At 45.0% G+C, this 15973-nt stretch overlaps 1 protein-coding gene across 2 annotated transcripts in view; it reads left to right on the top strand.

The window, feature by feature from the left end:
• The window catches only part of PYGM (glycogen phosphorylase, muscle associated), an 80953-nt gene extending 68774 nt beyond the window's left edge, over positions 1-12179 (top strand). For both annotated transcript variants that reach the window (XM_088442538.1, XM_088442539.1), the window contains exons 15-20: positions 1688-1746; positions 6779-6920; positions 7520-7727; positions 10468-10602; positions 10741-10807; positions 11162-12179. In XM_088442538.1, coding sequence (XP_088298664.1) covers positions 1688-1746; positions 6779-6920; positions 7520-7727; positions 10468-10602; positions 10741-10807; positions 11162-11314 — 764 coding nt within the window. In that variant the 3' untranslated portion in view covers positions 11315-12179. The remainder of the gene's footprint in view (positions 1-1687; positions 1747-6778; positions 6921-7519; positions 7728-10467; positions 10603-10740; positions 10808-11161) is intronic.
• Positions 12180-15973: the final 3794 nt, after the last annotated feature.

Raw genomic sequence — 15973 nt, forward strand, 5'->3', positions numbered from 1 at the left:
TATCCATTTCGGGAGAGTAGGCAAGTATGGTACACATCGTCTAATGTGTACCCAGCTTTAGATATATTGGCTGCATTGTCCTTAAATGGTTTTACTAACAGGAAGATTGGTGTGAATAGAAACAAATATGCAGTGATGAGCACCTTATCTCAAGTAGCACATTCTAATGCTGGGTACACACTACAGATATATTTGCTGCACGTCGGCCAGTGTGTACCAGCGAATGGACAGATATATCTGCAGACCACCCGGTCACAGCGGCAGCCGCGAGGAGGGGTTGGGACCCGCCCCCGGCACCTGCTGCAGCATGCAGATGATGGTTATTCAGTCTGTATGAACGACCATCATCTGCAGATATATCGCTTAGGTGTGTACCCAGCTTAAAACTGCTAATAAGTGCTATAAGTGGCTGTTTTATATAAAGCAACTTGCATTTTAGTTTTAGTGATTCTTGGGGGTATATTTACTAAAGTGTGAGTTTGTAGAAGTGGAGATGTTGCCCATAGCAACCAATCAGATTCTAGCTTCTCTGTGAGCCTCAGAAGTCACGATCATGTGACGGGAGCTGACTGGAAACGGTGCAAATAAAACACCACTAAGAGGGAGACCAATATGTGAATATATATAATAATTTATTAGTGATTTGCATGGCAATTTGCTAATTACGAAATCTGTCGAAGGCAAATTGATCTAAAGATCACCAGGTTTCCAGATATCAAAAAAGAAAAAGACAATTAGCAAAGCAATGACATCTCATATTATTTAATGATAAGCATTAAACAGGTGAATCTAGGTTTAGACTGTACAAACCAAGTGAAAGCATTGAAATGTATGGAGTCATTAATTTCAGTGGGATAGCCACAGGTGTGCTATTAAAGTCATTGAAATGAATGGGCACAGAAAATGAAAAATGTTATAGATGGAGGCAGGGGCGTTTCTAGAGAGGAGGGGGTCCGTATGCAGTCTCCAACACGGGCCCCTCCTCTCCGCCCGATGGCTGGCAGCGCACTGAGCAGTGCGCGGCCAGCGCCAGAGTTATAGACTCTGAGCACTAGAGTGTGCCCAGAGTCTAAAATGAATGCACAGATCACCAGAAAAATGGCAGCGGCCATTTTCCAGTCGTTTTACAGCGCCGGACCCCTACGCCGACGTGGGACTCCGGAGAGGTAATATTATGGGTGCAGGGTGTGCGGTGTGGGGCCCCCCTGGGCCCAGGGGCCGTGTTCCCCGCACACCCTGCACCCATTATATATACGCCCCTGGCTGGAGGATTTCACAATGTGTGCCGTACAGTGATATCATTGTGAAATCCTCTATCTATAGAGTATTCCCTTACTAGCCAAATGGAGTACTCTGACTTTGGGGTCTGACTTTCCCCACACTGAGGGTATTCCCTGATTCCATAACAATTAATGTGGCATTTTCACAAAGTCAACCTAGTCTTCAGATGTAATTTCACAGTTTATGTAACGAGCAGGCAAACATACCTGTGATAATGTCATGACTGACCGCATGCAATGAACTGATGACTGGGAATTTGGTAAGAATCCCAGCCTGATGATCACTGTAACAATGGTTGTAGTCCGTTAAATAGGGTTTAATGCATAGATGATCACAATTCTGAACCAAAGCTCAGGCATAAAATGCATAAATAAGGATTGTATGTCTTATTCTCTGTGTTTCTCAGGTATAAAGAAGGATCCCAGCAAACAGTATGTACCAAGAACAGTGATGATTGGAGGAAAGGTGAGTACACAAAGATCAAGTTAGGGGAGCCCTCTCCTGGAGTAGAAGGTCACTTCCAAACACACAGCAGCCAGGAAACAGCACACCAGTCCAGGGTTTTCGTGAAATTAGCCGAAGCTAGGTAATTGTGCAGAAAAAGAAAAACATAAAATAAAATCCTAACCCGTCTGAGCTTTAATTAAACATAGAGATTCCCTCTCTCATCAGTAGTAGGACCTAATGCCTCTACCACAAACATAGGCATATGTACAGCACTCACTGTCATAAATCACAATGGGCTCTATTTACTACAATCCGCATATTGAATGCGGATTGTAGTGTGATATTACCGAGTGAATTCGCATTGCGAATTCAGGCAATATCACAGGGATTTACTATAAATCCCTTGCAGGGACAGAGCTTGTAATAAAGCTCTGTCCCTGCGGATCCCATCCGCACTCTATTCACGGTATTTTCGGGTAAAATTCCGCGACTAAGAGCCCGCGCATGCGCCGACCCACTGTCGCTGCTACCCCCCACCGACGCTAAGCCCCGCCCCCATGAATGCAGACCCCCGCGACCCCCCCTCCCTTCATTACACTTACCTGTATCCTCCTGGCCTCCGGTAATCTTCTCCGGGCTTCCCGATCAGGTGATCTCCCATACTGCACTGGGACCCGATCACCTGATGACCGGGCCGCAGTGCACTATGGGAGACCAGCTGACCGGAGAGGAGCCATCACCGGAGGCCCGATCACCGGTCCCTGGATTCAGGTAAGTAAAAAAAAAATGTTTCAATTTTTTTTTTTACAGCAATCAGCTTGCGGTCTGTTTAGACCACATAGCTGATTACTGGCTCCCGCCTCTGCTCTCCCCGTTAGAGCAGAGTGGGAGCCCGGTAACCGGGGGAGACCCTGGATAACGCCAGGTGGCGTTATTATCACATGGCTTCCCCCGGTATTTTTTTACAATTTATTTTTAGTAACTCTGGTCGGATCACATTTCCCATTACAATTATGGAAAATGCGATCTGCTTTACTAAAAATAAGTGATATTAGGGGTTGGAGTAGAATTTTACTAATTCTACTCCAATTGCCCTGTAATAACTACAGGTGAAACTAAAATAATGTGAAAAGGGTGTGAAAACACCCTTTTTCACTTTATTTTAGTAAAAATAATGTTAATAAATAGAGCCCAATGTCTCTTAACAGGCCTGCTGCCTTATTCCCCAGGTAGTGAGACAATGAGTAAAACCCGAGACACTTTTATCAGCCTCTTACAGGTGCTAATTAGCCTGTTCTCAGGCTGAAGACCTGAAATGGGCCTAATGGATGGAGCCCACCCTCACTCTCCCTCCATAACCCCAGGAACCCCTTATCAGACTTTTACTAAAGCTCAAACACTATCAAGTATGTATCGCAATCACAGACATTTTCCTAGGGTTTTTTAATACATATAGGTCTGAAACCTGGGACTAATATATCTCTTGTGTATGACCTTACCAGTGTTTTTGTCACTATATATATATATGAATAGTGTTAACCATTGCAAAAGTAGTGATGCAGATGCCACATCCTACCTGCTACCATCCAGCAGATCCCACCTCCTCTACGGCACCATCTTCCTAATGATATTCGGTAAGATGAGGCATGCACACAAGATAGTGTAGGCTCTGCCACAGTGCTGTTTGCATCAATAAGAAATTCATATTCCACCGAATGTACTAAAAGTCACATGTAGGTACAGGGGTCTGAAAGGAGCCCCCCTGCGATGTGTAAAGAAGTGAAAAAAGCTCGAAAGCAATCATTTCCCTTCGATATCGGGAGCTGGGGCCGTTCTCCACATGTACGGTCAGCAGACCATGCATGTGTGGCGGCCATTGCTGGGAGCGTTCCAGATGAGCCCTCTGCCGGTAATTTTTGCAGAATAGTTGCCCATAGGCTACTATAGATTAATGCTATCTGGAGATGGCGTTATCCTATTGGTAAATCTGACAGCTTCGCAGTCCTCATAGACACCTACTGTATGTGGGCTACGACTGCTGTTAGAAATGGAGGGACCACAGCAGATTTCGTAGATATCTATTGCGCAGGGGTATATCTATAATGGGTGCGGGGAACACGGGCCCCTGGGTCCAGGGGGGGCCCGCTCCGCACCGCACACCCTGCACCCATAATAATACTTACCTCTCCGGAGTCCCATGTCGGCGCGGGCGTCCGGCGCTGTAAAACGACTGGAAAAATGGCCGCGATGGCCATTTTCCCATCGTATGCGCAGTACAGGGAAAATGCCCGCCACGGCCATTTTCCCGGTGACCTGTGCATACACTATAGACTCTGGGCCCACTCTAGTGCCCAGAGTCTATAACTCCGGCGCTGGCCGCATACTGCTCAGTGCGCTGCCAGACGCCGGGCGGAGAGGAGGGGGCCCATGTTGGAGACTGCACACGGGCCCCCTCCTCTCTAGAAATGCCCCTGCTACTGCGGTCCCTCCTTCATACATTTGGGGATACATTAGGTTTATCCTGCAAATATTATTTGATAAATAGGCCCCTAAATGCACTAGCTTTTCATCTTTTCAGAATGGTAGGCCTACCATATTATTCCTATACATTGTTTGCTTTTATTTGACGACTGCAAAAACTAGCAAAACAAATAAATAATAAAAATGCATTATCATGTTCAAGTGCAGATTTTATTATAAAAATACTTATATAGAATTCAAATTTTTGCTATTTTGGATTTTAATCCACTTTCTTGCAATTGCAATAATAAAAAACCAATTGGGGCAGTTCTTATTTGCTGTATGAGAAGTTATAAGCAAATGATGGGTATATTCTGATAATTAAGGGCCTGATTCAGACCCACTCGCAAGCGGCTGTCCGCTCGCAAGTGGGTCAATGTTGTGCACTGCGCATGCGCACGACGGCGGGAGCTCCGTCGTGCGCATGCGCCAGACGCGACGAGCGAAGGACTTTCCTTCGCTCGTTGTGTCTGATCAAAGGGGGCGTGCTGTCGATGTTGATTGACAGCACGCCCCCTTTGGTGGGCGTGCTGGGGGCGTGCCTCCCAGACGGGGGCGTTCCCAAGGGAACGCCTACCGTCAGAAGCCGGCCCACTGACATCACTAGTGATGTCAGTGGGAGTGATTTTGGCTCTGATAGAGCCAAAATCACTCCGGGCCTTGCGGATGAAAAACTCAACCGCAGGCTCCGTCTCGCAGTGGCGATGGTCAAGACCATCGCGGCCATCAAACTGCACGCTCGTATAGGCTGTGGGTGGTGACCCACAGCTATACGAGCGTCCAGGAGGACGCTCCATAGTTATGGAGAACGGCCCTCATTCAGAGCGTGCGCTCTGCTCAGAGCGTACGGCTCTGAATGAGGGCCTAAGTCTTATGGAAGAAAAAAAAAAGAGCAAGGTAGAATTTGTGCGGGTAGTGATTAAAAAAGTACTAATATTGATGGTTAAATGTGACCATTGCAGAAAAAGACACAACACTGGGGTGAGAAAAGCCTTAGGAGAGAAAGGGTTATAACGTAGATTTATAAGAAATAATGTATCTCTATTGTGAGAAATGTATAATAATAAATTGAGTTTATAGACCTCTGTAAATGCCCTCACTCTCTGACTTTGCACTTTAAAAAGCTCATAGAACTTCTTGGTGATTTTTGATAAGTAGCGTAACTTCCAGAGGCATCGGAACCGTTAGACTGCAGGCGCCATGTGGTGGGGGGGAAAGACGCCTTACCTCCAAATATTTCACTGTAGGGGTATATTATTCCAGTTGTGTATGATATGGTCCATGAGAATATGGCGATATGTTACATAGGACATACAGTAGATTACATGTATTGTGTTTTGTTGTGTATACAGCTAATACAATATAGGGTTTCTCACTTTTAATTAATTGACTTAGGCCCTGATTCAGAGATGGTTGGTAATGCAGCCGTGTTCACAATAGCATATGCAGGAAAATGCAAATGCTCATCTCAGCCTTCCCTTTGTACTGCACTGTGTGATGGAGTGTACGAGCGCTGAGACACCCACTATCAGGCTGCATGGTCTGTGCATTTGTCATGGAGTTTGTAAACACACCAACATCAACGTAACATTGGACGCACCATCAACATTTGCTGTAGCCTAGGGTCTACCGTAACTACTCTCCTCAAATCCAACTAAGCATGGCATCTGTAGTATTGCATTTGCGTTTGGGAATGCAGCAGCGCTACAAGACACGCTCGTGATACGACCATGAAATGGTACCTTTTTACACAATCACTTCAGGTCACCTTCCAGTTGCCACCGATACGCCCAGGGATCGCAAACCCCTTCTCAAATGTTAGTGATTCCATGCGTAATGGCAAACAGCATAGGATACGTGTGCTCGAACGTGCACTAGCAAAACATCACTCAACTGTGAGAGCATCGGAATAGCGTCCGTCTCTTAATCATGCCTTAAATACCAAAGGGAATCATACACATGGAGATTTGCTTGTTGGAAAAGGTGATCCTTCTAAAACTATTGGGTAGCATCTGATATCAGTAAGATAGAATATCACTTCTTGCTGTCAGTCTAGACTCACTAAAAATTCTGTTTGTCAAAATCGTGTAGCACATTCAGTACCAAGAATCATTGGGGTTTCACCCGTTTTTGGGCATAACCCACACAGACAGAAAAGGCAATCGATAGACAGAATTATCTATTTTTAATAATTCATTATGGCGCTGAGTCAGTCTTTACCTGACTTCATGCGCCAGTTAGATAAAAAAAAACATGACAGTGCAGACCAGTGGTGTCTGTGCGTGTACCGAGCTTTTCTAACACAAGGTATAAAAAGATGTTGGCATATGATAAAGCAGAGAGCGACACAATTACAGATGTGTACATTTATTATTACTATCCATTTCTTTGTTTACGCTTCCACTCTCTGGCAATATATCACTGTCTATCCATCATTGTCATATTTATTCTCTCTCTGTCTCTCTGTTCTACTGCATTCTGTTTCCTTTTTCCTTCTTGTAATATTGCTCTCTCTGTCACTCCTTGATAGGCTGCTCCTGGGTATCATATGGCTAAGATGATCATCAAGCTGATCACTTCTGTGGGAGATGTTATCAATAACGACCCAGCAGTTGGAGACAGGCTGAAACTCATATTCTTGGAGAACTATCGCGTTTCTCTTGCAGAAAAAGGTATTTTCTGTAAATTATAATCTCAAATCTATAGATCAGATGAAGATATTTCTTTGTAATCAAGATCGAACATCCAAAATATGTAAGCAACATAACATTATAGTTTATATAGTATATAAAATATATTTTTTTTATTAAGCTGTGTATTAAAAATTTCTTGAACTTACTAGATACTAATAAATTAATTTTGCTAGTTCCAGCAAGCCAAAATGAAAGCGTTTACAACAAATTAATTAAATGGGCCCCATTTGGCTGCTAAACTTGTCTGAATAACTTGATGCTCTGGATTCATCTAATGTGACCACAGATATGTCCATATTGGGCAAAGCTCTAGTTGTATGGGCAACTTTTATATAGAACATCTGTTCTAATACTTTTGCAAACCGTCCACCCTTCCTCCCTTTTTTTTCATAGGTCAGAACAGGGTTGCTAGTTAAAGGGAGTACTGTATCTAATGGTAAATAATTAGGACAAAAAACAGTATGTGTAATATAGGACTAGCAGGCGAGTAAATACATAATGTTGTTTAGTTGCTGAGTCCGAAAATTGGTGATTAAAAAATAAACACTTGTTGACCTTTAGTTTTGTTTTTTTCTCAGTGGTCCCTGCTGCTGACCTCTCTGAGCAAATCTCCACTGCCGGCACAGAGGCGTCTGGCACAGGAAACATGAAGTTCATGCTGAATGGTGCTCTTACAATTGGCACCATGGATGGAGCTAATGTGGAAATGGCTGAAGAAGCAGGAGAAGATAACCTCTTCATCTTTGGCATGAGAGTGCCCGATGTAGACCGTATGGACCGTGACGGGTAAGAAATGGCCATTTCCAGTTATTACCTGGGGCTGCTTTCTTCTACGATAAACCTGCATGTGCTTCATCTCTGACACCTGGAATGCTTTTTATTAAAGGACAGAGGTTTATGGGGTCAATTCAATTAGACGCGAGAGGGGCGATTTAATTTTGTAATGGCGTGGAAACGCCCCCATCGGCCCTGCAACACGCCTCTCTCTTGGCCTTATCTCACCCCGGAATTGTGGATTGTTATACACAGCCCTATGGTGCTGCAAACAAAAATCCATGAGTCCGGCGTTACTATGTTGCATCTAAATTGAATTGACCTCTATGAGTATGATGACAAAGGAGCATGGAAATCATATGTAATTCACCCTTTACATTCTGGTCTCTTTTTTTGCTTCCATCTTCTAACTTAACTGACTTCAGTGGGTCAATACACCAGCAGCCAATAAGACGCCAATAACTGTGCCAGACGCTCTGGTATAGGAGTTATGGGGGAGATGTATCAAAGCCAAAGCACATAAAGAATAGAGAGGTAGACATGTTGCCTATAGCAACCAATCAGCTTCTTCCTATCACTTTATAGAATGTACTTGATAAATGCTAGTTAGTGTCACAAGCCGCCGCACTGTGAATGCTGTGCAAAGCGAACGCCGGGGGAGCGTTTGCTGAAACTCCTATCTGCTGTCCACCATTCTGCGGTCAATCCGGATTGGCTCCTGCATATATGTCCTTCTGCTGTGAATGCTGCCCTGGTGCCGGTGATAGCGTTTCACGTGTTTCTGGTTCTGGCATTGTCTCCTGTAAACCAGTCGAGTATCCAGTCCTCCTTTCTGTCTTGTATTCATGCCGTTTGTGTCATCTAGGCGACACGGTTCGCATACCATCTATCTGCCGTTTGTGTCATCCAGGTGGCACAGTCCGCGCTCCAGCGTTCTCAGTACGCAAGCCAGCCTACTCGCGCTTGTGTCAACCCAGTGGCACAAGCCGCACTCCAGTGTCAGCTGCTTGTGTCAACCCGGCGGCACAGGCCACACTCCAGCGTCCTCAGTACGCAAGCTAGCGTACTCGCGATGGTGTCAACCCAGCGGCACAGGCCACACTCCTGCGCCTACTGCTTGTGTCAACCCGGCGGCACAGGCCGCACTCCAGCGTCAGCCGCTTGTGTCAACCTGGCGGCACAAGTCGCATTCCAGCGTCCTTAGTATGCAAGCCAGCGTACTCACGCCTGTGTCAACCCGGTGGCACAGGCCACACTTCAGCTTCAGCCAGCCAAGGCACTTCCAGCCCTCAAGGCTGCTACATGGCCCAAAGGCAGCATCTCATCTTAAGGCCCACAGGCCACAGCCAGCCAAGGCACTTCCAGCCCTCAAGACTGCTGCACGGCCCAAAGGCCGCATCTCATCTTAAGGCCCACAGGCCACAGCCAGCCAAGTTATCTCGGCTCTCAAAGCTGCTCCACGGCCGCATCTAGCCAAGACCATACCAGCCCTCAAGGATGTTGCGGGACGGGAAGCAATCGGGAAGCCGACTGCCTATATACCGGCAGCCGGCTTCCCGACTGTCTCATCCCAGCAAGGGTGAAATGCCGGGCGTCTAGATGTAGACACCCGCATTTCTCCGATGCCGGGAGACCGGCGCCCGGCATCACGATCGTAGTGATGCCGGGCGCCGCGAGCGGACAGCCGCGGGGGGGTGGGTTAGGTTTAGGGCTCCCGGGGGGGCCTCAGGGTTAGGCACCCCCCCCGGGGGGACTTAGGGTTAGGCACCCCCCCGGGGGGACTTAGGGTTAGGCAGTGGGGAAGGGGGTGGTTAGGGTTAGGCACTTAGAGGGGGGATTAGGGTTAGGCATTTGGGGGGGAAGTTAGTGTTAGGCACCCCTAAGGAGGGTTAGGGGGGTTAGGTTAGTGGAGACTTACCTATCCACGATCGGGATTTCCAGCGCTGTCGGGCTTCCGCTGCGTCGCACTCTGCTCCTGTCGGGCTGCCGCTGACGGGAATGCAGCCGGCGGTATTTCATATCCATTCCTGCGGGACTAATACCCTGTAGAGTCATATCTGAGGCATAACAGTTAGAAGCTGATTAGTGCTATGGGCCACTTCTCCACTTTACAAGCTTTGATACATCTCTCCAATATTCTAATATTGACCCCTTTCTTTCATTTGCAATTCCGCTAGTTGAGGAGTAGGTAACAACCTAACTGCTATGGAACTACACATCCTAGCATACCCTGCCACAGTTTTAGCATTTCCTAGTAGCAAAGTTGTGTCAGGTTATGCTGAGATTTGTAGTTCTACAGCAGGTGGAGTGTGCACATTGCCTATCCCTGTGCTAGGTCCATGTTCTCATGTCTTTATTTTTTTTTCCTATTGGATTACTTCAGGACAAGAATACAGAAGATTGTAATTGTAAATTAGGTGATTTGGGTCTGTCAGTTAATGGAAAATTAAATTCCTTCTGCTCCTCCGCAATCTCGTTCAATTCGAGGTGCCCAGCGGACAAAAGCCGATATTGTACATCTGTCATTTTGCACATTATAAATGACTTCCATCGTTTTACATTAAAACATCTTCAGTACATCACTTCTGACACCTCTGAATACTATCTGAAATGGAAAACGCCATTAAGACTGTACACTCCAAAGGGTTAATGTGCTTTCAGACAAGCTGCATTATTATAATATCACTTTAGAAATACAAATATTTATTTGAATGCTAAATATAATGGTAGAATGTATGTGATTTCTGTGCAGTTACAATGCCCGATCTTACTATGAGAGGATCCCTGAGCTCAGACAAATGATTGATCAGCTTAATTCAGGATATTTCTCCCCCAAACAACCTGACCTCTTCAAGGACATTGTCAACATGTTGATGAATCACGACAGGTAACAATTTCTTCTTCTTACACTCTGTTATTCCTCATGCCTGATATTTTCTCATCGTCTTTCCAGCTCATCACATCCCTTTCTGTCCACTTGCTCATCCTTCATCCTATTTTACCAATACGGTCTTATTCTCTGCAGGTTCAAAGTATTTGCAGATTATGAAGATTACATCAGATGCCAGGATTCTGTCAGTGCCCTTTACAAGGTGAACTGTCACAGTACAGACTGACACAGTGACACACATACAGTAGCAAGGAGATAACGGTTTCCTCCTTGCTAACAGTCTGACACATGGACGAAGCAGACTTAATGAAGCCATAATTCTACACTCCTCCTGCAGAATGACAATAGCTGCCACCAAGATGCGATGATCCCTGCCTCTTTTCAGCAGTTTTACTTATGACAAATGTGACAGACACAATAGAAAGCAAGTGACACTTAGCTATAGAGATGGAAAAGTGACTTAAGGCTGTTTACTTTGTTACAATAAATTACTCATACAGTGTATTAATGGCATTTCTTCACCTTTTCACCCTACTCTTTCATCCCTCCCATGTAGAACCCAAAAGAATGGACTCGCAAGGTGATCCACAACATTGCTGGTTCCGGAAAGTTCTCCAGTGACCGGACCATCGCCCAGTATGCTCGGGAAATATGGGGTGTGGAACCCAGCACCTTGAAAATCCCTCCACCTGATGTTCCACGTGATTGACTTCTTTCAACTCTGTTACTTGATGTTTTCCAAAGACAAGCACCTCCGCCCTGCCAAGGCATTACCCCCGGCTCACACAATGTGAATTATGCAGACAACCCTCTTCTACCTGCCTCAGTGATTAGTAATGCATCACTGCCTGTCCCACCACCCCGTAGGAAGCACAAAAATAAGCACCTTTCTTTACCTATTGGGGATCCCTGTTTTCTCAATTTTACACTAATCCCAGTCCCGCCTCCACGCAGCAAAAGTTTCTCCTTACATCCAACAAGGTAGTTAGAGACCCACACATATCTCCTTTGTAATAAAACCCACTGCACATAGCTGTGTTACCAGCAATACCTGCTTTTCTGGGCTATCCAACATCAGAATATCTCATAAAGCTGCTAGTTAGACCATGCTGGCTTTCACATCCCCAATGAAGGAGAGAACAGCACATGTAGCATGTAGCAATTGCAGCTGACCCCTGGGCCCAGCAGTGCCTGCTGCCTCTATTGCTCTGACTCTGCTCACACCACAGTCTCTCTGTACTGGATGCTTTGAATTCTTATGTCCTAGATAATCACTGAGTTATAACTCTAATATATAATGCTAAACATGTATAGTATATTTATGTTGGATTCCAATTTCTTCATATACAAGATTATGAAACGTAACCCTAAAAGGACTTTTCTATGACCCACAACATCTTCAAGAACATCAGTAACCTGTGTTGTATAACATCATCTAAATGGGAAGCATGTATTTATACATATGGCCTAACTGGAAGAGTTAAATAATATTGGATAGCACTAAGACCCTTGGCATAGGATTGTCATCAGTTAGAATTGTCTCCTGTTATTTAATAAAGTTATAGTATAATCTATCTTTGTGTCTGGTCTATTGTGAAATAGGTATATAGAAATGTTGCTGTAACTCACTCTACATCCTGCCCACTGTCCTCATGCATTTTTCTCTCTCTCGTTTCCTCATTCTGTCTCTCTTCTTATCGCTTTCCCACAGGCTTCCCCTCCTCTTCCTTTTGGGACCAAAGTGAATATCCGATTCTAGCTGTCTTTTTTTCTTCTGTCAATCTAAAGAACATCACTTAACCCGTTTCCTTCTAGAGTCTCTTTTACAACGTGACTTTCCATTTCTCCCGAAATAAATCTTCAGTCCTGTTTTACCATAGCAGACTATACTTGATTAGCATCACAATGATGAGATCATTTAACCCGTCTGCAGAATATCACTTATTCCCTCTGTCTTTCCATGCCCCCTGCACTGTAACTTGCAGAAGTCTGCACATAACCTGTCTTCTGCCATGTTCCTCTCTCCTTCTGGATGCATGCACAGCTTGTTTAACCCATCTATATCCAGAGCCCATGGCTTAACAGCGAGACAAAGTTAAAGATCAGAGAAACAAATTCCATATCTGACCTTTCCCATGAGCTATTAATACTGTCACTTCCCACACAGTGAAGGACGGAGAAGTTGCAGTGATTCCTCCCCTTGCTGATATCCAAAATAGTACGAAAAACTATACATTAAAGAATAAAGTAATCAACCTGAATAGAGAGAGAATTAGAATTCAAAAGAAGAGTGCAAGGGAATTATACATGGTAGATTGAGGGGAACAGAAGAGCGATACAACAATATGTATAAAACTCATTATATTTACAGTTAGAAAGTTTGTGTGTTTTGTAATGTTATTTTTTTTATTTCTTTTTTTATTTATTATTCTGTAATGACAATATAGCCCCTGTTTAATCCTACCAGATCTGAATACCAATTCTGAATTTTACCCCATCACATAGTACAAGTAAAAGTATTTTTACGAGGGCTAATTGAAAAGTAATGAGACTGCCTTTGTTTTTCTGTCCCATTGGTAGATGTGGTAACGCTATGCTGGTTATTGTGAAGCTCATACATCGATGTGTCTGAACTTGTGGTTGGACTGCCGTAGTCTTCTTTGTTTGGTCACAGCGAGAGGAAGATCTTGGTATGTTTCGTCATGGCGGGTGAAGAAGACGTGTCTGTGAGATTACGTCAGAGATGTGTGATTGAAAAAGCGTAAATGAAACTCACAAAATGTTACGGCAAGCATATGGTGGAGAAACAATTAGCCGTGCTGCAGTATTTCTGTGCTGGAAGCACTTCAAAGAGGCTAATACACGAGTGACTGACAAAGCGCGTTCTGGGAGACCATCCACCGCAATTACAGATGTCAACATTGCCCAAGCTGCGGGGATGTTGCAAAATGACAGAAGGTTAAAGTTATGCGAACTTTCGGCATCTCATTTGAATAGGTTTAGCATATTGTGACAAAGGAACTGAAAATGCATTGCGTGTGTGCCTGGTGGGTACACAGAAATCTCACAGAAGAGCAGATGTGATGACGAGTTGAATTGTGCAAGAACACCGTTCAAATGTAGGAGAGAATGCCCGATTTCCTGACATTGATTCTGGTGTGTGACGAATCGTGGATTCGTCATTATGATCTGGAATCCAAATAACTGTCGAGTGTATGGAAACACCTGAATTCGCCTCTGACCAAAAAATTCTGTGTGAATCCTGCGGCGTGTAAAGTCATGCTTCTGATGTTCTCTGATGTGCACGGTATAATCCTACAGCAGTGGGTTCCCCATAGACAGACAATTAATTGTGACTACTAAGCAAACATCCTGAAAAACCATTGTGTGGAGCCACGAGGAAGAAAAGACCACAATGGCAGAAGAAACAGTGGTTTTTGCTCCAGGAAAATGCCCGACCACATGTTGCTGCTGTTGCATTGGCAGAACTGACTGAAATTAATGAGACAGCTCTGGAACACCCTCCGTATAGCCCAGACTTAGCGCCCTGTGATTTCTGGGCATTTCCAACCCTGAAAACACAACTGCGTGGAAAGAAGTTCTCAGATGTTGAGGTGAAAAATGCCACAGCTGCAACACTAAGGGGTCTATTCATCATCCCTTAATTTCTACAAAAGTGGGTGAAAATTAAAAGTTTCCCCAGAGCTATTCATTAAGCATGTAATGCAGAAGTTATCACAGATATCTCCTGCTTACAATTCTCCACCAATAATTTGCACAGTCCCCATACTTTAGTATGGGGACATAGAAATGATGCAATTCATCAAGTTCCAGAAAAGCTTTTTTTTCTGAACTTGTGTGTGATACTGTACGCCACTCTGAGATGATGCACAGCACTCCATACCATGCACAAGCTGCCATTTACACTATCCAGATCCCTCCAGTTGTTTGCTTACCTCCTGCAGCTCTGGGCTGTCACAGGTTCCCTCCTCAGGTACTCTTGTGCTACTAAGCAGTGGCAGATGTGGGGTGGCCCTTATCTCAATGGGATCCATAGTGTTGGGCAGCGGGTGACAGTGGACGCATGCCGGTGGGCAATTACCAAGCATACAGAGTCTGCATGAGTTATTGCCTGACACGCACTGAACCACAGTCTCAGCTCCCAGTCCTGGCTGCTACCATACACAATGCGTCCTACTGTGGCACTGCCGACACACACTGCTGCTGCTACTGGGCTGTGCTATAATTATTAGTGCACAGCGGGGGGCTGGGATGGACACTGGCGACCAAGTGCGGGGGGGGGGGGGGTCTGGGGTGAAAGAGAGGGGGGAATAGAGGAATAGAAAGGGGAGGCAGATGCAGTGTGGGGAAATCCGTATGGATACCTCTGCTGCAGGGGAAAAGTTTCACTTTTTCTTCAGGGTCCACAGAATCTACCTTGAGGTATGTAGTTGGAGAGATCCATTGCACCAAACAGCTACCGCTTTAAAGCTCCCGCATGCACTGGTCCTCCTCCCTATATACCCCGCCTCCAACACAGGCATTCGGTTTTTAGGGGAGATACTTGCTCCCTCGGCAGCTCCTCCCCAGACCCAGATGCAACTTCTGGTGACTGATTCCCGCCTCTGGGTTGCTACTTCTGACCACCTCGTGGGTGAGACGCTCGTAGTTTGCAGTTGTGCGTACTGCTGCAGGCTGGTTGTCTCAGAGGTTGGTCTGTCTCCCTGTATAAAAGTCTCCTCTGGGTCTGGTATATAGCGCTCTATATCCTGCCAATACCCTGGCAGGTCAGTTGATTCAGAGTCAGTTTGCAATAGCAATGTTTGTATTTATGCATTGTATGTGACTTTCATGCTAGCTGCTGTATATATTGTCTTTTTATTTTCAAACTGTCAGTTATATCTATCACTGTGTACAATAAGAGTTGTAGATAGTCTTATAAGTGAGGAAGTCACTTGGAGTATGACACTTTTGCCACTGACGTTCTACTTTATGTGACAGTTTTTGTAGATGCCTTGTTAAGTTAGAATGCCACGGTTGACGTCTAAGTCTATGTGGTGTGTGATGGGTAGCTGGAGCCACTTCATAAAGGGCTTTTTCTAGAATCTGGTTAAGATGTCATACAGCAGTCTCAGGAGCAGTGAATGCATAAATTGGTGAGTGTTGTATTTGTAGAGCGGTAGATAGTTGTTGAAAGTTAATAACATTAATATTTCTGCGGGTTTTAGGAGGTTTGGTTGATTTCAATAACATTGAGGATGATGTAATGGAGGAGAGTGTGCGGGTGATAAGGTTGTGATCTGAGAGAGGGAAAAGGAGCATTAGTGAAATCAGAAACTGAGCATAGTCTGGTAAATACAAGATCAAG

Source organism: Taudactylus pleione, unplaced genomic scaffold (assembly GCF_031769625.1).
Source record: "Taudactylus pleione unplaced genomic scaffold, aTauple2 ptg000313l, whole genome shotgun sequence".
NCBI classification, from domain to species: Eukaryota; Metazoa; Chordata; class Amphibia; order Anura; family Myobatrachidae; genus Taudactylus; species Taudactylus pleione.